Here is a 22,095-nt window from a genome sequence, read left to right on the forward strand (position 1 = left end):
TTTTTTGTTTGAAACTAAGATCTGATTTTCCGGCAAAATGAAAACGAAATCAATCAAACGAAGAAGAAGAAAAAATGAATGGAGGAGGTGACGACTGACGAGGCCTCCTCCCAAAGTAAAGTACGTGGACAGGTCAACCACCCAAACCCCTGCAGGCGAGGCTCAAAGTACTCCTAGATAGCAAAGCAAAGCGCCGCCCGGCACAAGCTGCCACCTGGGCCCCCACCCCCCCACATCCACCGCCGGCGATGAAGCCCCTCGCGCACTCCCTCCACGCCGCCGTCGACCGCCGCTGGCTGCTCCCTCTGGCCGTCGGCTCCGCGCTCTCGCTCCTCCTCCTCGTCGCCCTCACCACCTTCCCCTCGCCCTTCCCCTCCACCTCCACGCCCTCCTCCTCGGCGCTCTTCGTGGAGCACAAGCTCGCCCCCACCCCGCCGTCCCCCGCCGCCGCGGCCTCGCCGCCCCGCATCGCCTTCCTCATCTCCGGATCCGCGGGGGACGCCTCCGCGCTCCGCCGCGTCCTCCTCGCGCTCTACCACCCCAGGAACCGCTACATCCTGCACCTCGATGCCGAGGCGCCCGACTCCGACCGCAGGAGCCTCGCCGCCGACCTCGCCTCCCACCCGGCCATCGCCGCCGCGGCCAACGTCCGCGTCGTCGACCGCGCCAACCTCGTCACCTACCGCGGACCCACCATGGTCGCCAACACGCTCCACGCCGCCGCCGCATTCTTGTGGGGCCATGCCGGCGACGGCGGCTCACACTGGGATTGGTTCATCAACCTCTCCGCCTCCGATTACCCGCTCGTCACGCAGGATGGTAAGTGCCTTCCTTTCTTCTTCTTCATCCAAGTCATCATTTCTAATCTACAAAAGCCCCGCCTTGGGTTGGCTTCTTTTCACTTCCAAACTTGCCGGTGCAGATTTGATACATGTATTCTCCAAGCTGCCGCGCGATCTCAACTTCATCGACCACACCAGCGACATTGGATGGAAGGAGTGCGTGCTTCCTTGCTTCCTTCATGGTTTTTCTTCACTCATCCATCACTGAAGGGTGCTGATTCAGGGCAACTTCTACTCTACCTTGCTTGTCTCTGATGGCGTATAGGTTTCAGAGGGCAAAGCCGGTCATCATTGATCCAGGGCTCTACATGAAGAAGAAGGCCGACGTGTTCTGGATACCGCAAAGGCGGAGTGTCCCTACAGCATTCAAGCTCTTCACTGGTATGTTTCCATCCGATCTGACCTGCTACTCTAAAGATTCACATTCTACCTAGACTTAACACAAAGAATTGTGTACAATTTACCATACATTTGTGCAGATTACTATAGCAGCTCATAGCTTAATCTTGCAATGTGTTGTACCTGGCTACATTTTCTATCTGCCCTTGTCACATTTGCAAGAATGTCTTCAATGATTTTTTTTAATAATTGAATGTGATGTTGTTGAAACCTTCAGACTCTTGGATCTTTGCCACATGTTAAACACAGCTTGATATTTCTAGTTGTGGTGACCGGTTCAAAATTTTGAAGTGTGAATTGGTACAGGGATTGGGTTGTCACCAACTCAAATTAATTTTTAGTATGTTAATAAATTTCAGTCAGCAGTTTACCTTAGGTCTTCTACACAATACTACATACAGATGTGGTATTTTTCTAGCTTCTTCGTTTGTACAGTGTAATATATCGCTGCCTGAAATTCTCCTTGCTTAAGTTACCTTTTCATCTATATAATCTTATTTTGTTTGATCTGATTTCTGGAACAAACATTTGGGATTCTATTTGTTTATTGCCTGTAGTAGACAACATTTGCATGGCAACACATTTATTTATATATAAAGATGACCTCCTGTTTTGGAAACTAACCAAGGCATTCCAAGCTAGTAGATTACTCACCCGATGCATTTGTTAGCTGTCATTAATTTGAAAGGTTATCCTTGTTTTATGTGTCAGTTACTAAGTTCAGAAACTGTGTCAATGAACTTTCCACAAAAATCAAGTTTTTCCTTAATATAATATGGTGCTCAGTTTTTATATCCATTATCCATGCTTAGCCACCCCCAAAAAAGAGTTTTCTGCTTCTGTCTAGGCAGGAAATTAGTTGATTCCAGTTTCTTAAGCAGTTACTACAGCTCATACATAAATACTCTAGGTCCAGACAGATTAAACAGATAACCAGGCATCTATGTCAGTTACTAAATTCAGAAGCTGTGCCAATGAACTTGCCATAAAACAAAAATATAGCTTTTCCTTAATGCGGTGCCCTTCACATCCATTATACATGCTTAGCCACCCCCACAAAAACGGAACTTTTGGCTTCTGTCTAGGCAGGAAATTAATCTATTCCTATTTCTTAAACACTTACCACAACTCAGATAAAAATGCTCTAGGTCCAGACAGCTTAAACAGATAAGCAGAGGATGTAAAAATGTGGAGCTGACATCTGCAACGAGCATTCATCAATCATCATTACCGAGGAGCAAATCTTAGCAACAATTGCTTTCTTCGATAACTATTGACAAGGAAATTATATGGACTTTATTCTTGCTTTTAAAACTAGCAGGGCTAGTAATATCTCTGAGAACTTTTATGGAATGAGGCTAGCTTTATTAGTTTGAACCATTACTAGGGAATTAGTGTTGATTTTGAATCTCTGGATCTTTTAGATATAGAGGCACCTGATGACCGCATAACATTGCAGGTTCTGCTTGGATGGCACTGTCTAGGCCTTTTGTTGAATACTGCATATGGGGCTGGGATAACCTACCTCGCACAGTGCTCATGTACTATTCCAATTTCATCTCCTCGCCTGAAGGATACTTCCACACTGTGGTCTGCAACGCCGACGAATTCAAGAACACGACCGTGAACCATGACCTGCATTACATCTCATGGGACAACCCTCCGAAGCAGCACCCGCACTACCTGACAGTCGAAGACTTAGACCGCATGGTTGCCAGCGATGCGCCGTTTGCTCGGAAGTTCCACGAGGATGATCCGGTGCTGGACAAGATAGATGAGAAGATCCTGGGCCGTGGTGTGGACATGCCGACTCCGGGAGGCTGGTGTGCTGGAACGCGGGAGAACGGGAGCGACCCTTGCACGGTGATTGGAAACACCAGCCTCCTCCAGCCTGGCCGTGGAGCTGTGCGACTGCAGCGGCTGATCACGTCGTTGCTGTTGGAGGAGAAGTTCCACCCAAGGCAGTGCAAGTAGCGGATGCCTCTGACTCAGCTATATATGATACACATGCATGGACTGCTGCTGCTTTTAGCGACACATATAGGTCCGTTTTGACTTGTAGTTGGTCGCCGTTTTGCCAGGCAGCTGGAGTAGGTGCCATATAACCTGTGCTACGTTGCTGTTGTACTACCACATTAATCGTCTGTAGAGCCCTGTTGTATCTCCACTCCACAGTACATGTGAGACTCCATATGTACTTTGTCGTCAAGGTCTAAACCTGGCCACCCTGTGATCAATATATTTTAGCTTAGTTTTAGCTGCCCATGATGTGAAGGATAGCGAAGCTTGATATGAGTTGCCGAGAAAAATCCACTTATTTGTTCAGTGTTCTGGTAGCAACTGGTAGCCTGAAGTATCAGATCCAGTGTCAGGTGTGAACTCTGAATGACAGAGAATTGTCTTTGTATTATGTGCAGGCATCTGAATATCTGATGAGCAACATTTGGAATTGAAGCTTGCCCTAGCTTGACTTGACAGCTCGCTGCTTATCTAGTTATACTACTCCCTTTGTTATAAACTGTAACCTCTGTTCTAAATTGAGTCGGCTTTTTCAAACTTTTTCTTGCAATTTGGAACGGAAAGGGTACTAGTCTACTACTCCATATATACAGGGCTCTCAGATAAGCAGGTCCATTCTATTGGTTAGTACCAGGGCCGAATGGTATTAATTTATTTAGTTCGTGTTTCTTTATTCCAAAACAAAGAAAAACCTGCACGTTCCAGGGACTTGCTGAGAAAATACTGCATGTTGATCTCTCACTGAGAAAACGAGGTATTGATTTGATTCCTTCTCTTTGACTAATATATATGCTTTCTTGGTGTTGTCAAAATTGTTAACTACTTTCTCAAATCGGAAATATAAGTCCATTAGGGCATTGACACGGTTTCCATTATGGCACATGGACTAAAAATATGTATAAAATATTATCTTGAATAAAAACAATTATATATTATGAGAGTGATAAATCTAGTAATACTAGTTTTACGTTCTTCAATCTATATAAAATTTTAGAAATACATCGTTTGAAGTAAAAAAGTTAAACACACCTAAGATGTTTTTTCCACTTATACATGCACTACAAGACAAAATTCTTGGTTTTTTTTTTGTCTTCTACTAGTACACATGCACATGAATTTTGTCATTTTCATATAAAATTTTCAAAAATGACTTTGCATCTCAACCGCACGGAGAAGCTACGTTCAGGCAACTTTACCCTGCAGTTTAAAACCCGCTCCAGCTACTTCAGCTTAGGGCTGCGTTTGGATCCCCATGAATTGCAGAAGTTAGCTTCTAAAAGTCAGATTCCTATAAGCTGGATTATAAAAGCTGAAATGAGAGGTTGTTTGGATTTATATAACTTCTAAAAGCTGGTTTATAGCACTTTACAGTGTGTAGTTACCAAAATGCCCTTACTTCTAAAAGCTGGCTGCACTGAGTGGGCCAAAAAGTGAGGGGCAGATTGGTTAAGTTCAATCCAGAAGCTGATAGAAGGTGTCCTCAGACCTCAGCTCGCTAGATTGTAGAATCTGAAGATGTATAGATTGTATAAGCTGTCCAAACAGGCCTAGGACTCACGGAGCCGTTTCTTGTGTTGGTGTTTGTCAGGCTTCACCTAAAGCCACGGAGGACCCAGAGCAGAGCCGTTCAAAGATCCCTCGATATGCATCCAAAGTTTAGAACCAAATAAGGAGTATATGTTAAGAGGCTTTGCCTCTCACTAATTAACTAGTTGGGTTGTTAACTTGCTTAATTTTCTAGTAAGACATAGTTTTAAAAAATATGCATACATGCTATTTGATCGTGTATCAATTACATGGATAATTTTAGGCAGGAAAAAAAGCGTATATGGATAGTGTTTAATTAAAAGATATACTTACATGCGTATGGATGAGATTGTATTTTAGGAGGGAGCAGGAGACAAATTCCTTAGTTGCCGGCCGCCTCAACAACAAGGCAAGTCGTCCAAGGTGGAGTAATCAACGAAGTAATCAACGCGGGGGAAATTGGGATTGCGACTTCTTCGTCAAAATCCAATTCAAAATCAAAAGAAAAAAAAAAGAGGGCAACTGCTAGCTAGTCAATGGACGGACGGACGGTTCTGATCTTTCTTATCTGCTGTAATACTCGTGCGGGCCGAGGAGCTTCGTTCTCGTTCGTTCCCATCTAGAACCCTTGACAGGTTGAGTTCTTCCAACGCGGTGTCTCCTTTCGACCAAGACATAGCTTCCTTGCGTGGATTCATTAAACTAATTGGTACTTGCACATTGTAAAGACCACCATTTTCTTGGCCACTAAGCTAAAGACATCGGTCATCGTCAGATCAGCAGCTTCTCTGCTTCTTCCTTCCTTCTCATCAGGTCAGGTCAGGGGCGTACCTGCTGGTCCATCGGAGAAGAAGACGATCGACGACAGCTGGGATCGATGGCGCAGCCTCCGGAGAGACCTGCTGCCGGGGCGCTCATCTACGCCATGGTGGCGCGGGGCACGGTGGCGGTGGCGGAGCACACGTCCTACACGGGCAACTTCCGGGACATCGCCGCGCAGTGCCTGCACAAGCTGCCGGCGGGGAACAACCGATTCACCTACACCTGCGACGGCCACACCTTCAACTTCCTCGTCAGCGACGGATACGGTACTCAGCTAACCTTAGCTCGATCAACCACACCACCAACCAGATGCATCCGTGTGCGTCTGTTGCTCTGTGTTCTTGCAAAGCATAAATCTTAAATTTCTGCCTCAAATCTTGGTACAATATCATGTTTTTCATTCTATGCTACTTTGAACTTTCACCATGTTACTTTATCCTACTAATAAACTCCTAATTAATATTGCCTTGCTTGTGTTCCTTCTGCTTCTCTGAATCTGAAATCTAATGAAAATCGACTGCTAACATGTGTTTAGGATATCATCTGTCTTAGCTCTACTTGTTGTTTATCGTTTGGGAGGTGCTTGCGCAACAACTCTACTGACTACTGGTTTAACATATAACTGATATATAATAAATCACTTGTTCCTGTTGGATTCAGTCAGAGTTTCTAGCAGAGCACTCAGAAGAGCATTTTGAATTGGCCTGTTAGTTAGACTTAGTGATCATGACGCGTTAGAATTTTCTAAAAATACAACTCTTCCCAACTTATCAATAATTTGTTTCCAACATTTCGATTGAAGCTTTAGTCCAAAACTTATTATTGCTTACTAAGATAGGATGCTGATGCTCCTTTTATTGCACAGCTTTAAATCTTTTCTGTCAGTAACATGATTATTCCTTCCCTGCCTTCATGCTAAGTTATCCCCCGAGTCACAGAATTGACTTTCTGTTTAGTAGACTGAAACTGAACATATGTAGCAGAAAAAAATATATATTTTGTCGAGACCTGAAACAAAGCAGAGCTGTATGACTGCAAGTCTTCAGTGCAAAATTGCTTACCACCATTTAGCATAGGAAGCTGGAATGTCTCTTTTTTTTTTGGGGGGGGGGGGGGGGGGGGGGGGGGGGGGGGGGGGGGGGGGGCGGGGGTAATATAGGAAGATGAACAAAAACATTATTTCTGTTTGGTCAACTCCGCCTGGGTTAATAACTGAGATCAAATTGCAGCATTTTGCGTTGTCGCAACCGAGTCAGCCGGGCGGCAGATTCCTATGGCCTTCCTCGAGATGATCAAGGAGGACTTCAACAAGAGATATGCAGGGGGCAAAGCAACAACAGCTACAGCCAACAGTCTCACACGGGATTTCGGGTAACAATTCTCATTCTTCGTCTGCAAGAACAAGGATTTTTTTCAGACATTTTGTTTTTTTTTTTTATTCCTCAATGTGTTGTGCATGCTTGGGGACTGGCAATACAGGCCGAGGCTTAGAGATCAGATGCAGTACTGTACGGATCACCCGGAGGAGGTGAGTAAGCTGTCCAAAGTGAAGGCTCAGGTCGATCAAGTGAAAAGCATCATGATGGAAAACATTGACAAGGTAATAACCAACGTATATCAGTATATGTTTTCCCAGGCATGCATGACCTGATGATGGATTCCTGCACGCATCTGCTTACCTTGACTGAAACCTTCAATAATTCTGCTTTTATTCTTCAGTTATCTTTGGGCTCTGGACTTGACTATTTCTGAATGAGCAATTTGATTGAAATATTTTAGGCCATTGATCGCGGAATACAGATCGATGGGCTTGTCACAAGGACAGAGCAGCTCCACGAGGGGGTCAGTGTTTGTTGCAAGTTTCTGTTTATAGCGTAACAACTTAGTAATCTGAACTTGCCGGTGTCAGAAGAGGAGGGAAGAACTGAAATGGAACATTGACTCCTCTGTGTTGTTTCAGGCTGCTGATTTCAGGCGGGATGGCGCGCGGTTGCGGCGCAAGATGTGGTACCAGAACATGAAGATGAAGCTCATCGTTCTCGGCATCATCGTCGCGCTGATCCTCATCATAATCCTCTCAATTTGCCATGGCGGATGCGGCAAGTGATTTAGGTGGTGGCGCTGGTCTTTTGCTCGCTGTCGATCCAATATTCGATTGGTTCACATATCTTCAGCCTTTTTTATATAGTTTTATTAGTTGGTCTATCTAAGTTTTTTTTTATTTGCCGTTGGGTCGTCGTTGTACAGGTTGGGTGAAGGTGCGCCACTCTACCTTGTGCTATTGTGTTGACCACGTTAATTATACATACCACAGTCGAAGAAGCAAGTTTTTTAGAGATTATTACGCACGGCATGCATGGATGGGGAATCATACTTCCTCACGTCACACTTGTAGTTTAGGACAAGATTTGATCAAACCTTCGAAAATATAAACGCCAACAACTATTATTACATTATTATTTATATGGCCTTTTGGATGGGTGGATTGGTTCTGATTCTCTCCAAATCTTTAGAAACGCTGCCAAGTGGATGAAAATAGAACTGCATCTAACAATAAACATTTTTCTTCGGTGAAACAACCCCCCCCCCCCCCCCCCCCCCCCCCCCCCCCCACCCACCCACCAAGAAAAAAGGGTAATGCTTTATGCAAGGCTTCCGGACGGGCGGACGTCGTGTCTCGGGTCTGCATAGCGGTCCGGCCCGACCAATAGGTAACGGCCATGCTCTAAGCTCTCTCCATCTCTCTACCCTGCGACAGAAATCCCCACTTGCTTCCCACCGATTTGTTCTTATCCATTCGTTCTGAGCCTGTCGTCGATGACTTCGATGAGGAACTACGGGGCAGAGGTTGTGATGGTCGTTGCGGCGAGCTTTGCACATGCTACCAACCATCGACGCGTCGTCGAGCTCCATGCATGTGCCATCAAGCCGGCGAGCCTCCACGAATGATGCTCTAGCAAGCAGGCGAGTGGAGGAGATTCGTGTGACGCTGCCCCGTCGGCGAGTTGCACGCGCCGCTGCCACATCGGTGAGCTCCGCAATGACGAGCACCCGTTCGTCCAAGCAGCAAGGTGACATTGCGCTAGAAGCGCATGTTGCAAGAGTTTGTTTCATATGTATGTCGCAAATGTTTTATATCGACGTTGCTAAAAGTAGGTCGGGATGTTGCAATAGTTATACACGTATATTTCAAGCTTATGTTCCAAATGTTTCATCTATTTCATATGCATGTTGCAAGTGTTTTTCATTTGGATGTTGCAAAAGTGGATCTAGATGTTGCATATGTGTGCAATTGCTATACACACATGTTGCAAATGTATGTTTTAAATATTTCATCTGTTTCATACGTATATTACAAGTGTTTCATCTGAATGTTGGAAAAATATATCTTGATGTTGCGTATGTATGCAATGGCTATACACGTATGTTGCAAGTATATGTTTTGATTAGAAGAGAGCTTTCCTAGCCTCGAATCTGTCGATGCAGAGCTCGACCTGACCTCCGTGCTATGTAGATGCGGCGCCTGAAGCCAAGGTCCCGAAGGAAGTTGTGTGCGAGAGGAAGAAAGGAAAAGCCAGCAAGTCCATTCGGCGCGTGGACGATGTTGTTCCGGTGGGCTGTTTTGGTGGTAGTGCGCCTAAGTTACCGTCCGACGGATCCGTTCCGAACGGACGTCTGGGCACCATCAACGCCAAAAAAAAATCTCATGTCTGATAATAACTAATCACTCAGGATCGACTTGGGTAATCAACATGAAAACCTGAATTAGGGCCTGTTCGGCTAGTATTAAAGCCGGCTGATAAGCTGGCTGAAGCTGTTTTGTTGTGAGAGAAAAATATTGTAGATTCTAGCTGATAAGTCCTTAACCGGACTACTTCTTGGTTAGTTGATGAAAAGTTCTGCAAGCTTGAAGTAGTCACGGGGACGATGAAGATGATTTTGTGGTGCGCTTATGACCAGACCTCCCCTCTATGCATTGTGGTAACGAGTCGTCTCGTATTAGGATCCCTAAAACAATGATACCGTACCATTCATTCGTGGATCAATTTATTTTTGTGGATTGGATGATTTCATGTGTTTGTCTACGGTTCCCTGCTCGAGATAGATGTTTTGTGCAAATGTTTCGCTGCATTAACATTAAGTATTCTCTTTAGGCATCCCTGGAAGTTGGAGGTGAGAAAAGTTAACTTGCATGGTTGGAAATGGGAAGTCACCACAGTGGGAAACCTGAACTTCAGTTCTGGCTGCTTGAAGCAGTCGCCAGACAATTGTATTGATGTCGTTGCATTGGTTTGGTTGTTGATATTCACTCAAGCTTATTCAGCACTATTTTTCAGTCATAGATACAACATTTCAGCATAAGCGAACAAGACGTGTCGGCGTGAGTGCTGGCGTTTGACATTATTGTGACTTGTGAGGAAAGAGAAGACTCTAGTAGTTCTATCAGCATACGATACGCACAGTGAGCGAGAACAAGTCAGCACATAATATTAGTACTGGTACTGTTATATGCTTGAGCTAGAAGCAGAAGCCGCTGTTGCTGCTGTGCTTTTTTTTGCTCTCAGCAAAACACAGCATGCGCAGCAGAAGGTTGCGGCGGCGGCTTCTTCTTGCTGCCGAAATAGGCTCGGGTCGGGACATTGTATTTGTACATGGACCAGGCCGTTAAATGCTATATGGGCCTAAGCCCCTTAGAACGTAACTCCGGAGCACTGTATGGGCCTAAGTCCATTCGAAGTAGGAGCCTGATAGAGTATAATATCCTATTTATTGCTTCTGAATCAATCAAGAAGTTAATTAACTGGTTGGAAAGTCACCATGCACATACAGTACTAAATTTTATCGAGAAAATTAGGGGCCGGGGTGAACGAACAGCTAGTTACGCCACCACCAATGACACGGAAGAACCGAAGAAGCCAAAGTGATTCAGCAGCGGTGCACACTGCAGCAAGCAAGCAAGCTGCGAGAAACAAAATAATTACTCAAACCAGTATAGTTAATACTAGTTTTAGATTGAGCTAGAACATGTACTATGTAGCTAGCTGCATTCTTATCTTATTATGATTTATTTAACAACAAGCATGCAATTAATTATACAAACCAAGGTGCCATAATTATTAGAAAAAAACATGATGATACACAAACTTACAGGTAGTACAAGTACAAAAGGGAACGATGCATGCATGGACACGACTGACAACAGCAAGGCTAGCAGTAGCTTGCATGCATCTAGCAGACACGTGTGTGCATGCAATGCATGCACGCTAGTACGCTTGGCGCCTGCTTGCTTCACGGGTGAAGGCAGCCACCGCCACCGCCGACGCCGCTATGATAACCACCACCGCTGCCACCAGCAAGCCCACTGCCACCGCCAAGGCCACCTCCACCACCGCTGCCGCCGCCCAGACCTGATCCTGATCCACCGCCAAGGCCGCCGCCGCCGCCGCCGCCGAGACCAGATCCACCACCCAGACCGCCAAGGCCGGCGCCACCTCCTCCCAGGCCGCCGAGACCTGATCCACCGCCTATACCACCAAGAGGTCCAAACCCTCCGAGTCCACCGCCACCGACACCTCCGAGGCCGCCGACGCCAGTCACGCCGCCAATGCCACCGGCAACGCCTCCGAGCGCGCCGCTGATGCCCCCGACGGCTCCGCCAACGCCGCCGAGGCCGCCGGCGCCAGCAAACCCTCCAACACCACCGACGTAGCCCGGCACCGACAGGAAGGTCTTCTGGTCGGCGCTGTTCACGTCCGCTGCTCCGGCAGCTGCGGCAGCAGGTCCCTCATGGTTCTGCTGGTGTCTGTTACCAGTGCCGCCGCTGGCCACCACCATCGTCGTCTTAGTCGTCGTTGGCATGGCTCTGCTCGCCTCGGCGGGCGTTAGCGCCAGGATGACTAGGACCACCACGACCAGCTGGTGGCTGCAGCATGCCATTGCGGCGCTGGGGCTGCGCCACGTGCGGCTAGCCATATCGATCGATCGGCTAGGTTTCGGTGGCTAGGGCTTAGGTGCTGTGTGCGTGCGTGTGTGTGTGTTTGTCTGCTAGAGCTTAGGTGGCTGTGGAGGTCGTTATATAGACCGATCCAGGCAAGGGAAGGTGCCGGGGGTCGGCATGCATGCAGATGCAGCGCCTGCAGCTAGCTAGTGATGCATGCATTGCATGGGTCCGTCGCGGAGGAGGGACCGGGGGCGGAAAGCGGTGATCCAAGTAAAAAAGTACTACATGGCATATCAAGTCCTGCATGCATGGCATGGAGGTCGGATTGACACGTACGTCATGTAAAGGCCGTGCGGTTAGGTCAGCAAAGACCAGGCCGGTTGAGCAAGAGCAACCATGCATGCTTCACGCATCTACCGTGACGTGACGCCTCTGCTCTGCAGTCTGCACCATGGATACAGTACATTATGGATACGGATGGATCGGATCGATGCAAGTTAATGGCGGATCACCAGACCGGACCGACGATGGCAGCCTGTCCAAGAGCTGGAAGCCTGTTGCCTGGCAGTAGTTGAGAATTCGAGATATGATGATCGACGAGCTGAGGTGTTGAAACTTGAGCGGCGGTACGGTGCACCCCATGCACCTGCATTGCCGATGATGATGATCTCTTCCTCTCTGTCCTGCTGCATGCTAGCTAGGGCAGTGTTGTTGCTCTTACAATTGCTGACTTCGCTACTGTTGTTGTTCATCTCATTCATCAGTAGTGTTAAAATCAGAGGCGCAGTAGGAGGAAGCGCTGACCCTATCTTGGGCTCAGCGTGTTGCATGTTAGATGAGATCGGAAAAGCCCCGATCGTGGCATTACATATAGCAAAGGACCACCTGGAATACCGGTCAAGGAAAGTGTTACGTGATTATCTCCTATTCTTAGCAGTGAAGAATTATTCCCTGACCATGTACAACACACGCATAGATCTATTCCCTTGGCCGTGTACACCAGGTGGTTGAGATTACAAGCATGCATACATATCCAAAATATACTATTTCCAACAAGTAGGAGTACAGCAACATTGGGTCTGTTCGGCTGGACTTATTTTGGCTTCGGTTAATTTGTATGGCTGATTTGTTACGAGAGAAAAACACGATTTTCTAAATAGCTGATAAGCTCAAGCTAACAAGGTCATTAATTCTCTGTTGATCACACCGGGACTCTGCATGCACACGAGCTATGGACATATGACTACCTGTCACTCATGCAAGGACCTTAGCTAGCAGTAAGGCCCCGTTTAGTTTGCCGGCCGAATTGGCGCCGCCAGAATCGTACGCACTGTAGCGTACTGTAGCATTTCGGTTGTATTTGGTAATAATTGTTCAATCGTTGACTAATTAGACTCAAAACGTTCGTCTCGCAAAGTACAACCAAACTGTGCAATTAGTTTTTGATTTCGTCAACGTTTAGTACTCCATGCATGTACCATAAGTTTGATATGACGAGGAATCTTCTTTTTACATAGTGCCAAAATTTGGATTCTGGAGTAACTAAACAAGGCTAAGTAGCACCGAGCTCGGCGGAGCAGGAAGGTATGGCTTTGTTTTCGGGGTGCCCTGCCCGGGCGCGGCAGGCCCCTTGCATCAATCTTATCGCTCCACCAAGATATTCAATTTCCATAACTCACCCTCACAACCTCCTGCGCGCAAATTTATGCCAACATCGTCTTTTCAGGTTTTATGACACAGCAAAAACAATAATTTTTACCACCGCTTAGGGTTCTTTTTTTCTTTTTTTTTTTACAAAGCAAACTTTTCAAACTCTGACGACTATCGGTATCTGATATTTTATACTGCATGCAGATATCTACATTATATGAAAACCATCTTTGCAATGTAGTAGCAAAATATTGTTTTTAATCAAGATTGTCAATTTTAAAATTATTGTCAATCCAAGTAAAAGAGATGATTTATAAAATCTTGAGTATCTACTATTTTATTATTTTATTACAGCAGTGTTAATAAATGGCTAGCACTTTAGACAAGGCAGCTTAGTTACCATGATCAAATAAAAGAATATGCACCATCGACTTTAATGATCACCTATGACCTATGATCACCTATGACATTTGGATTATAACAATAAAAAATATCTAGATAAAGAATCCATGTAATTAAATTAATTAATAAATACTAATTACGATCAAGAAAACAATACTTAAATTACCATGTGGATCAAGAAAGCAAAAAACCTGAACAAAAGAGTCCATATCAAATACAGTTAATATAATAAACAGACAAATTTTGAATAAAGATAATGACAAAACAATATTTTGACGTCTACTTGTATCCAAATAAAGCAAATATGTAATCTAAATATAAAACAAATGAAAACAATGTATAGATTAAAAAAATGCTTTACGCTCACGGTGCTAGCAAGTCTCTCTAGATTGGAAAATTAGGATTGGATCTGTTTGAGCCTCAATCTAAGACAAGGTGGACTTAAATATGTAATCTAAATATGCCAAAATTTCTAGGTTGTAACTGCCTTTTTTGGGCTTTAAGGTCCAAATGGAGAGTGACAGAAGACTGAGCCCACCTAACGCACCACTCTTGTAAAACCCTTCTCCCTGGCTAGATATGGCTTCCTATAAACATGTCTGTAGGACAAAGGACATCAACAAAACACATGGATCGGTACGGTGAGGCAAGGTACAAAAATTTTAAGTGACATTTTCATGGATCACTACTCTTGTAAAACTTTTCATGCCAATACTTTAAGTCACATTTTCATACCAATGGTGCGTAATCAAGCACACAAATGGATGGTGGAGGCCGGGATTGAGAGCACACTAATAATTCGTTGTAACGTACGGGCACTCTTGCTAGCGAGAAGAAAAACAAAAAACTGTAGTGGGCTTGTGAAATTCATTCATATATTATACCACCAGTTGTTGCAAACAAAATATGATTGACATCTTCACACATCTGACTCAAGAATGACGATTGAACATTTTCACACATCTGAAATTCAATCACATATACCACCAGGGTTTAGGGTTTTGTGCTCATTCAACAAAGATCGACCATGCATGTCACCAGGGCCACGTTTAGATTGAAAGTTTTTTCAACCTGATGAATAGTACCACTTTCGTTTTATTTGATAAATATTGTCCAATCGTGGACCAACTAGGCTCAAAAGATTCATCTCGTGATTTCCAACTAAACTGTGTAATTAGTTATTTTTTTTACCTACATTTAATACTCCATGCAAGCGGCTAAAAATTGATGTGATGGAGAGAGAGTGAAAAAACTTAGGAATTTTGAAGGGAACTAAACAAGGCCCAGGTGGCTGTCGTTTGGTAAGTCTGAAATGGGCTTTGAATTAGAGCCTTAGAGATGTCAAACAGATGTGCCCCTGCTCCTGTTGCCCCTGAGGAGGTGGACTTGAAGGACGTCGGAGCCTGAGCCTGAGCCTGGACTGGCTGGGAGTGGCACGAAGATGCAGGCGTCGGAGACGGCGAGTCCATTGTCCTTGGCAAACTCCGCCCAGCCTCCGCACATCATGGCGTTCTTGGCCGACACCTTCACGCTCACCTGCCACCGCTTCTCCTCCTCCTTGCTGCCACCGTCACCGTCACCGGCGGCGCAGAGCACGACATCGCACGACGACGTCCAGCCGACGCGGTCGCAGAAGCTCTTGCTCAGGTCCTGACGTATGTGCATGCACAAATTATTAAATAGATCATCAACAATCCAGTATGTACAGCACAGTAGTTGTTACCAATAATCGCAGCTGGTAAGGCCTCTCGATGCGGTGGCAGAGCGTCTCGTTGTCATCGCCGCCGGAGACGACGGTGGTGGCCGTGCTGGGCAACCGCCGCCTCCTCTTGACGCCGCCGGTGCACGGCGCTGCCTCTGGCCGCCGTCGGCTGTTGCCGGACTCCTTGTCGGCCGCGGCCTCTGTCCCTGTCGTCGTCATGTGCTGGTCAACAACTTTATTAGGTCCTCTTCCTCCTCCATCTTCATGCCCTCCATTGTCGTCACAACAACAGCCGGAGGCGTCAAACCGGTCGACGGTGAAGTCGAAGACGCCACGGTGCTCGAAGACCAGCAGCTGCCCGGCGGAGACGGCGTTGGCCGAGACGAAGCCGCGCCAGCCGCCGCCCGTGAAGGACACCCGGTGGGCGGCGTCTCGCTGGAGGTCCACGTCCCACGACCTCCCCGTGCGATCCCGCAGCTTGGAGGCGGTGCGCCATGGACACGACACGCCGAGGCTCGCCGCGAACTTGGGCGGCAGGGACTGCATGCATGCGCCATGGATGATGGATGCACGCAGATGCATGTAGATAGATGAATGTTGCTGTGGGTGTTGGTGTGGATCGATCGGACGGAACGTTTCGATACGGATTAAACGTAGTACGTACCAGGCTGATCTCGAAGGAGCCGGGAAGCAGGACCTTGAAGAACTTGTGAGGGCCGCCGCCGCCGCCTACTCCATTCGACGCCATGGCCGCCGGACCCGGATAATAAGGAAGGAAAACTATGGATGGGATCACGATCAATGGAGGAGGAGGATCCGCCGGATGTGCCTGCCGTAAAAAGTTTGTTACACCGGCCTCCTCCTTAAACTCCGCTTTAATTGATTCCACTGCATGCGTCGTTAGTTGCTTCCACATTTACTTCTACACTGTTTTCATAAGACTATCTCCAACAGCCCAAACCCAAACACAAGACCCATTTTAAGGATTGGGTTGGTCACCCACCTAAAATTTTCTTTCTCCAACAGCGAACCCAAAATTAGCCCATCGCTCTTGGGAGAACGGGGATCCCGCGACGCACCACCAACTCTTCTTTCTTCTCCGCCGCCCCACCCCTCCTACTCGGACTAGCACCACCGCCCCACACCTCCCGTCGCGCCGCCGACGGCGCGCATCCGCCTCATCCGCTCCGGCCCTCCCGCCCTGCCTCCCGCGCCATCTCGCCTCTCATCGCCGCCTCGCTCCGTCGTTCCTGGCCGCCGGGCTTCTTCTCCTTCGCCGGCTACGCGCGTGAGGAGGGAGGAGGAGCCGCAGCGCGTGGATCCAGGGGCATTGGCGTCCATCCCGCGTGAGAAGGGAGAAGGAGCCAGTGAGATCTACTTTTTTCAGCTCCTCCATCTCTCGCAGCTCTCTCTCTCGGTGCGTTTTGCGGAGATTCGTCGGTAGCGACGGAGGGGGAGTCGGGGCTGCTGGACGAGGGAACGAGGCCGGCCGCTCCCCGCCGTGGGCTCGCCTTGCCGAGCCGGTAGCGCCCCGCCACGGTCCTCGCCGTCATCTCGTCCGTGGGCCCACCACTAGGGGCGCAAGATTTTTGCGTCGTCTCTCCTCGACGACGCTTTTTTGCGTTCTGGCTGGCCTCGGATGCAAAAATGGGTCCTTTGTCTGGGTCTTCTGTTGGAGCATGTTTTTAGGTATGCAAAGTACTGTGAACCACCTATTTTGTGTTTGGGTTGCGCTGTTGGAGACAACCTAAGTCGACATGAAAAAATCCACTGCATGCATTCAGACGACGCATGCGACTTCCTCCTCTCTCTCTCTCTCTCTGCGTGCGTCTTCCTTCTCTCCCACAGGGCGACCTTATAAAAAGGAGGCCCGAGGGACGGTCGGCCGGATGTACACGCAGTGGTGGAGCCACCGGGGGGGCGCGGGGGTAGGATTCATCCGGATGGGAAGTGCCGGCGGCGGGTGGGGGGAGGGCTCGGTAACGAATTCGGAGGACTAGGAATATGGGATTAGACGAGGGCGTGGTAGCGGTGGTTTGAGGGCGGCGTGGCGGCGGCAGGCCGGGGAGCTGCTGGGCGGGTTGGTGGGGGAGGTTGGCGGCAGGAGCGGGCTGGTGCTGTTGCATGAGGAAGAGGATATATAGTGCGCGATCTAATCAGGAGTGTTCGTTTCGTATCAATGGCTGTCAATCGTTGCCTAAAAAGAACACAAAAATAAAGGCGCCTCGAGAATAACAATTCCCTTTATGTTCATCCCTATTAATCCCCCATACTTGCATATATGACTGAATTTTTTATTATTTGGCCCTTTTTTTGAAAGTTTCTCTTAAATAGACCCCTGGCGGAAATAATTCCAGAAATGGACCCTTGGCTCGGCGCCAGAGTGACTGGCGCCAAGCTCGGCGCCACGGTCACTGGCGTCGAGGTCCTGGGCACGGGAAAATGGCCTGCCAGGGGCTCGGCGCCAGAGTGACTGGCGCCGAGCTCGGCGCCGTAGATCTTGGCGCCGAGCTCGGCGCCAGTCACTATGGCGCCGAGCCCCCTAAATATCTACCGGCCAGTCTTCTTCCCCATCTTGCCCTAGCCGTCCCTGCCCGCGCCGTCGTCGCTCCACCGCCGCGCCCGCGCCCGCCCACACCGCGCGCGCCCGCCCGCGCCGAGCCCGCCCGTGCCGCGCCTGCCCGCTCGCCCACGCCGCTGCTACTCCGGTGGCCGAGCCCGCGCCGCGCCGCTGCCTCCGCTCCCTCGCCTGAGCCCGCACCACGCCGTCGTGCCCTCGCGCTGTTGCCCGTTGGTTGGCTGCAGCGCCGAGCCGCCACGCCCTCCACTACCGTCCTCGCCTTTGTCTCCACCGGCGGCCTCGGCCTCGCCCCGCCTTGCCCCCTCCACCGCCGGCCTCGCCCCGCCTTGCCGACATCCACCGCCGCCCTCGTCTCGCCCCGCCTCCCGTGCCCGTCGAGCCAGTCTCGCCCCGCCTTGCCGACGTCCACCTCTGTCGTTGGCCGCACCACCACAGGCCCGGATCTTCGCCTTGACCTACGCCCATCGTCCGTCGACCCAGAAAGGTAAAAAATATGAATATGCAATGTACCTATTTAGTTGGTGTTTGTTATTTACTAGTTATACTGTGATGACTTAGTTAGTTGATTTAGTGAGATATATATGTAGATAGATAGAAACATAGATACATTAGTAAATAGATATAGTTAGATAGCTACTTAGATATGTAGTTATATTTGTAGTTAACTACATATGATCTTGCTATTTAGTGAGTACACTATAAATATATACGTAGTTATTATCATGATTACTTAGTTTATAGTTAGAAAGTACTTGTTAGGTACTATCTATCGTCTAATTTGGACTAAAGGACATGTGTTTCATTACGTTTTTGAAATAGATGGACAACCTAGTGACCATATATCATGGAGGCACGGTTAAAAGCGATCGTTATGGATATGTTGAGTTTCTTGACATGCAAAGCGTGCATGTGCCATTCAATGATAGGCCTTCATTTAGTGATATGGTTGCAAGGGCTCGGGAGGAGCTGCATTGCTTTGGAGATGATGATATTGCAATTGATGGTGTACTGCACCTAGATTGTCCTCTGAACATCTTCAGGCGAATGATCTCAATTGGTTGTGCGGATCAGTGGGACAACTATGTGAGATCGGCTATGAAGAGCCAGCTGCAATGTTTGGACATGGTTGTTCGTCGGGTGTTAGTTGATCCAATCCCTCATGGGTTTACCCCAGCAATGGATCATCCGGCACACATCGACCCTCCTGTTCTGGAACCTTACCTGCATGTGCAGATTGCGCCTATGGTTCCTGATGCTCAATCTGCCCCCAATACGTTATTTGGAGATGGTTGTCATACTCATGTTTTCGTGGCAGATCCTCCTTATGAGATCCCTTTGACACAGAATCATCTGAGTAAGTGTCTTAACCGTATGGTTTTTGGAGCTTATCCCATTTCTTACATCTATTTCTTTCATTCTTTCCTCATTTCTGTAATGACGTTGCAGGAGAAATTCCTGAGAATATGGATGTGCCCCATGTTGCTGCGCAAGTGCACTTTTCAGATGGATTTTGTGGCTCCAATAATGTTGAAATTATGAATGATTCTGAGCCATATGAGATGGCTAGGGCTCTTGATTCTGATGATGATCGTCCTATTGGAGAGCTGACGGAGAGTGATGTTGAGATGATGAGGCATATCTTTCCCAACCGTCGTGATCCTAGAGTTCATGAGTTTAGTGATCTTGCTCATTCTGATCTGGCGTTTGTAGAAGGACGTGATGATGAGCTCCTAGAAGCTCCTGAGGCCAGTCCTAACATGGTAATTGAGGAGGGGAGGGTGTTCAGTGACCTCCCTGCTTTGAAGAGGTGGTTGCAGGTTTTTACAGTGATACGAAAGAGGCCTTACAGGGTATTGCATTCATATGTGGAGCGCCGTTACACAGTTGTGTGTGACAAGGAACGCTACCCATGGAGGGTTTGTGCAAGGAAGCAACAGGTGACCGGAAAATGGAAGATCACAAAAGTTGTTGGGCCACACAATTATGCTGACCATGAGCTGACACTGAGGCATCGACAGTTGACATCTACCCTCATTGCCAAGCGGTTGATGAGAATTTTGCAGGGAGAACCCAACATGAAGGTGAGAACAATTATCAGGACCGTTGAGGCGTTGTATGGAGGATATGTGATAACTTATGGTAAAGTATGGAAGGCTAAGCAGTAAGCGTGGAACATGATATATGGGGACTGGGAGGATGGATATGAGCAGCTGCCAGTTCTTTTTAATGCAATCAAAGCGGTGAATCCAGGCATGCATTATGAGTACATCCCAAAACCTAATGCTTGGAAGGATGGGAGGCAGATATTTTTCCATGCCTTCTGGTGCTTTCCTCAGTGTGTCGAGGCCTTTAGGCACTGTCATCCTATCTTTTCCATTGATGGTACATTCTTGATTGGCAAATACCAGGACACACTTCTTATAGCCATATCCTATGACGCGAACAACAAGTTGGTTCCTTTGGCATTTGCTTTGGTTGAGAAGGAGAACAATGATAGTTGGGGATGGTTCTTGAGGCTAGTCTAGATACACATGGTTGGCCCTAGCAGGGAGGTTGGCATCACATCTGATAGGCATCAGGGCATACTTAATGCCATGCGAGAGCAGTTAGAGGGGTATGCACCTTTGCACCATCGTTGGTGTACTCGACACCTTGCCGAGAATCTACTACGGAAGGACGGTGTTAAGAAAAACTTTGATCTATTCCAGGAGGCTGCTCGACAGCTTGAGGACAAGTACTTTAGGGAAAAGTTAGAGCAGGTCAGAACCGCATCAAATGCAGAAGGTAGACAATGGCTCATAGGTTTGATGAGGGATTTGGAGAAATGGACGAGAGCTCATGACGACGGTGGCTGGAGGTACGAGTTTCAGTGCAGCAACATGGCATAGTCATTCAATAAGTTGCTATTGGGGATATGTGATATGCCCATGAATGCAATTGTTCAATTCACCTTCTATAAGCTTATTGCCTGGTTCAACGATAGACACGCCCATGCATTGCAGTTGAGGAGTGATGGAGAGATATGGGCTCTGAAACCAAAGGCACACCTAGAGAAGGCAAGAGAAAGGGCTGGCACACATGAGGTTGCATGCTTTGACCACGCCTATAGGGACTTATCAGGTCGAGCATAGGGGTGGTACAACGTCCGACGGCGAGGTCCGAGAGTCGAGGATACATGTGGTTGTCCTCCAAGATTTCAAGTGCACTTGTGGTAAACCAAGGCAATACCACTTTGTATGTTCGCATTTGGTGGCAGCAGCTAGGCATCGCAACTATAATATCGAGAGGAGGATACCTCATGAGTTCAGTGTCAACATGCTTGTGAACACATGGAGCCCTCGCTTCGTGCCTTTCCGGGACCCTAGAGAGTGGCCTCCATATGATGGGCCGAAGTACATTACGGATCCAGCTTACCGTTGGAACAAGCAGTGGATCAAGGCAGAGGACGAGGCATAGGATGGTTATGGATCAGATACCCGAAAGAACTAGGCGTGGTAGAGGAACTACATTTGTTACTGATCCCGAGCAGCACGAGTGCGGCAAGTGCGGTAGACTTGGCCACAACTCACGAAGTTGCCATTGGCAGATTAGTGAGGTAGGACTATTGATTTATAGTATTATTTTATATTTGTCGTATCATATATTTAATTATGCATGTATCAATTTATGCTTGTATTTGTGTCAATTACCTATACATTTATAAGTTCATGTTTCATTGTACATTGCAATTCTAATTGATTCACTTTTTTTGTAGGATGGAGCAATTCCACCTGCTCGACCCGACGTACGAGGAGACCCACCGAGGACGTCTCGTTGCGCTGGGGCAGGTAATAATCTATAAGTTTTATTCGTACATGTGTTTCGTGAAGTAACATGTGACTATGTTATATTCGATGCAGGACCTTCCGCACCTTCGTTCTAGGACCCACAGTGGGTTCTTGGACATTCGGTACGACGATAGGTACACTCCTTTCCTGCAAAGAGCTGGCCTGGATGTCATCTCCTTTCAGGTTTGTCATGGGTTGCCCAAGTTCAACTCAGCGGCGATAACTGCGTTGGTAGACAGGTATTAAAGTGAATCATTGCCTCCATTCATGGCCATTTGTTCATGCGATTGACTTTTTGACAAGTAATCTTGCTTGGTCTTAAATATAGGTGGCGGCCGGAGACTCACAGCTTCCACCTACCTTTCGGGGAGATGACAATCTCG

General features: G+C 47.7%; 4 protein-coding genes and 1 long non-coding RNA gene across 6 annotated transcripts; 3 read left to right on the top strand and 2 right to left on the bottom strand.

Moving 5' to 3' along the window:
- The first annotated feature begins 179 nt into the window (after window positions 1–179).
- On the top strand, window positions 180–3,504 carry LOC136507920 (beta-glucuronosyltransferase GlcAT14A-like). Its single transcript, XM_066502514.1, has 4 exons — window positions 180–819; window positions 923–998; window positions 1,108–1,223; window positions 2,701–3,504. The coding sequence occupies exons 1-4, from the start codon at window positions 249–251 to the stop codon at window positions 3,213–3,215; spliced, it is 1,278 nt and encodes a 425-aa protein (XP_066358611.1). The 5' UTR covers window positions 180–248; the 3' UTR covers window positions 3,216–3,504.
- Window positions 3,505–5,509: 2,005 nt separating this feature from the next.
- LOC136508900 (vesicle-associated membrane protein 721-like) lies at window positions 5,510–7,936 on the top strand. The gene is made up of 5 exons (XM_066503680.1): window positions 5,510–5,875; window positions 6,839–6,980; window positions 7,089–7,209; window positions 7,389–7,451; window positions 7,570–7,936. The coding sequence occupies exons 1-5, from the start codon at window positions 5,665–5,667 to the stop codon at window positions 7,714–7,716; spliced, it is 684 nt and encodes a 227-aa protein (XP_066359777.1). The 5' UTR covers window positions 5,510–5,664; the 3' UTR covers window positions 7,717–7,936.
- A 2,521-nt stretch (window positions 7,937–10,457) lies between these two features.
- On the bottom strand, window positions 10,458–12,317 carry LOC136509626 (glycine-rich protein 5-like). Of its 2 annotated transcripts, none has more exons than XR_010772402.1 (2): window positions 10,759–12,317; window positions 10,458–10,569 (listed from the first exon to the last, which is right to left on the bottom strand). XR_010772402.1 is itself a non-coding variant. In XM_066504375.1 (2 exons), exon 2 carries the CDS (start codon window positions 11,580–11,582, stop codon window positions 10,899–10,901), a length of 684 nt encoding a protein of 227 aa, XP_066360472.1. In that variant the 5' UTR covers window positions 11,583–11,994; window positions 12,068–12,317; the 3' UTR covers window positions 10,710–10,898. The 2 variants fall into 2 exon arrangements, 1 of the variants encoding a protein (XP_066360472.1); XM_066504375.1 differs by lacking the exon at window positions 10,458–10,569 and having other exon boundaries at window positions 10,710–11,994; window positions 12,068–12,317.
- A 2,259-nt stretch (window positions 12,318–14,576) lies between these two features.
- Window positions 14,577–16,217, bottom strand: LOC136506411 (B3 domain-containing protein Os03g0212300-like). The gene is made up of 3 exons (XM_066501335.1): window positions 15,969–16,217; window positions 15,326–15,844; window positions 14,577–15,252 (listed from the first exon to the last, which is right to left on the bottom strand). Exons 1-3 carry the CDS (start codon window positions 16,050–16,052, stop codon window positions 14,944–14,946), a joined length of 912 nt encoding a protein of 303 aa, XP_066357432.1. The 5' UTR covers window positions 16,053–16,217; the 3' UTR covers window positions 14,577–14,943.
- Window positions 16,218–21,396: 5,179 nt separating this feature from the next.
- LOC136508428 (uncharacterized) lies at window positions 21,397–21,928 on the top strand. The gene is made up of 3 exons (XR_010771967.1): window positions 21,397–21,480; window positions 21,640–21,712; window positions 21,785–21,928. It is a non-coding gene; the product is annotated as an uncharacterized lncRNA (long non-coding RNA).
- The last annotated feature ends 167 nt before the right edge of the window (window positions 21,929–22,095 follow it).

The sequence above is a fragment of the Miscanthus floridulus genome, chromosome 15 (assembly GCF_019320115.1).
Source record: "Miscanthus floridulus cultivar M001 chromosome 15, ASM1932011v1, whole genome shotgun sequence".
Taxonomy (NCBI): Eukaryota; Viridiplantae; Streptophyta; class Magnoliopsida; order Poales; family Poaceae; genus Miscanthus; species Miscanthus floridulus.

Excerpts from the sequence above, each read along its gene's own strand:
- LOC136507920 (XM_066502514.1), top strand. The coding sequence starts at position 249 with ATGAAGCCCCTCGCGCACTCCCTCCACGCCGCCGTCGACCGCCGCTGG. Across the intron at positions 999-1,107 it reads AGCGACATTGGATGGAAGGA|GTTTCAGAGGGCAAAGCCGG; the intron begins GTGCGTGCTTCC and ends GATGGCGTATAG. Across the intron at positions 1,224-2,700 it reads AGCATTCAAGCTCTTCACTG|GTTCTGCTTGGATGGCACTG; the intron begins GTATGTTTCCAT and ends ATAACATTGCAG.
- LOC136508900 (XM_066503680.1), top strand. The coding sequence starts at position 5,665 with ATGGCGCAGCCTCCGGAGAGACCTGCTGCCGGGGCGCTCATCTACGCC. Across the intron at positions 6,981-7,088 it reads AGTCTCACACGGGATTTCGG|GCCGAGGCTTAGAGATCAGA; the intron begins GTAACAATTCTC and ends CTGGCAATACAG. Across the intron at positions 7,452-7,569 it reads CAGAGCAGCTCCACGAGGGG|GCTGCTGATTTCAGGCGGGA; the intron begins GTCAGTGTTTGT and ends GTGTTGTTTCAG.
- LOC136509626 (XM_066504375.1), bottom strand. The coding sequence starts at position 11,582 with ATGGCTAGCCGCACGTGGCGCAGCCCCAGCGCCGCAATGGCATGCTGC.
- LOC136506411 (XM_066501335.1), bottom strand. The coding sequence starts at position 16,052 with ATGGCGTCGAATGGAGTAGGCGGCGGCGGCGGCCCTCACAAGTTCTTC. Across the intron at positions 15,845-15,968 it reads GCTCCTTCGAGATCAGCCTG|TCCCTGCCGCCCAAGTTCGC; the intron begins GTACGTACTACG and ends GCATGCATGCAG. Across the intron at positions 15,253-15,325 it reads CTTACCAGCTGCGATTATTG|GACCTGAGCAAGAGCTTCTG; the intron begins GTAACAACTACT and ends CACATACGTCAG.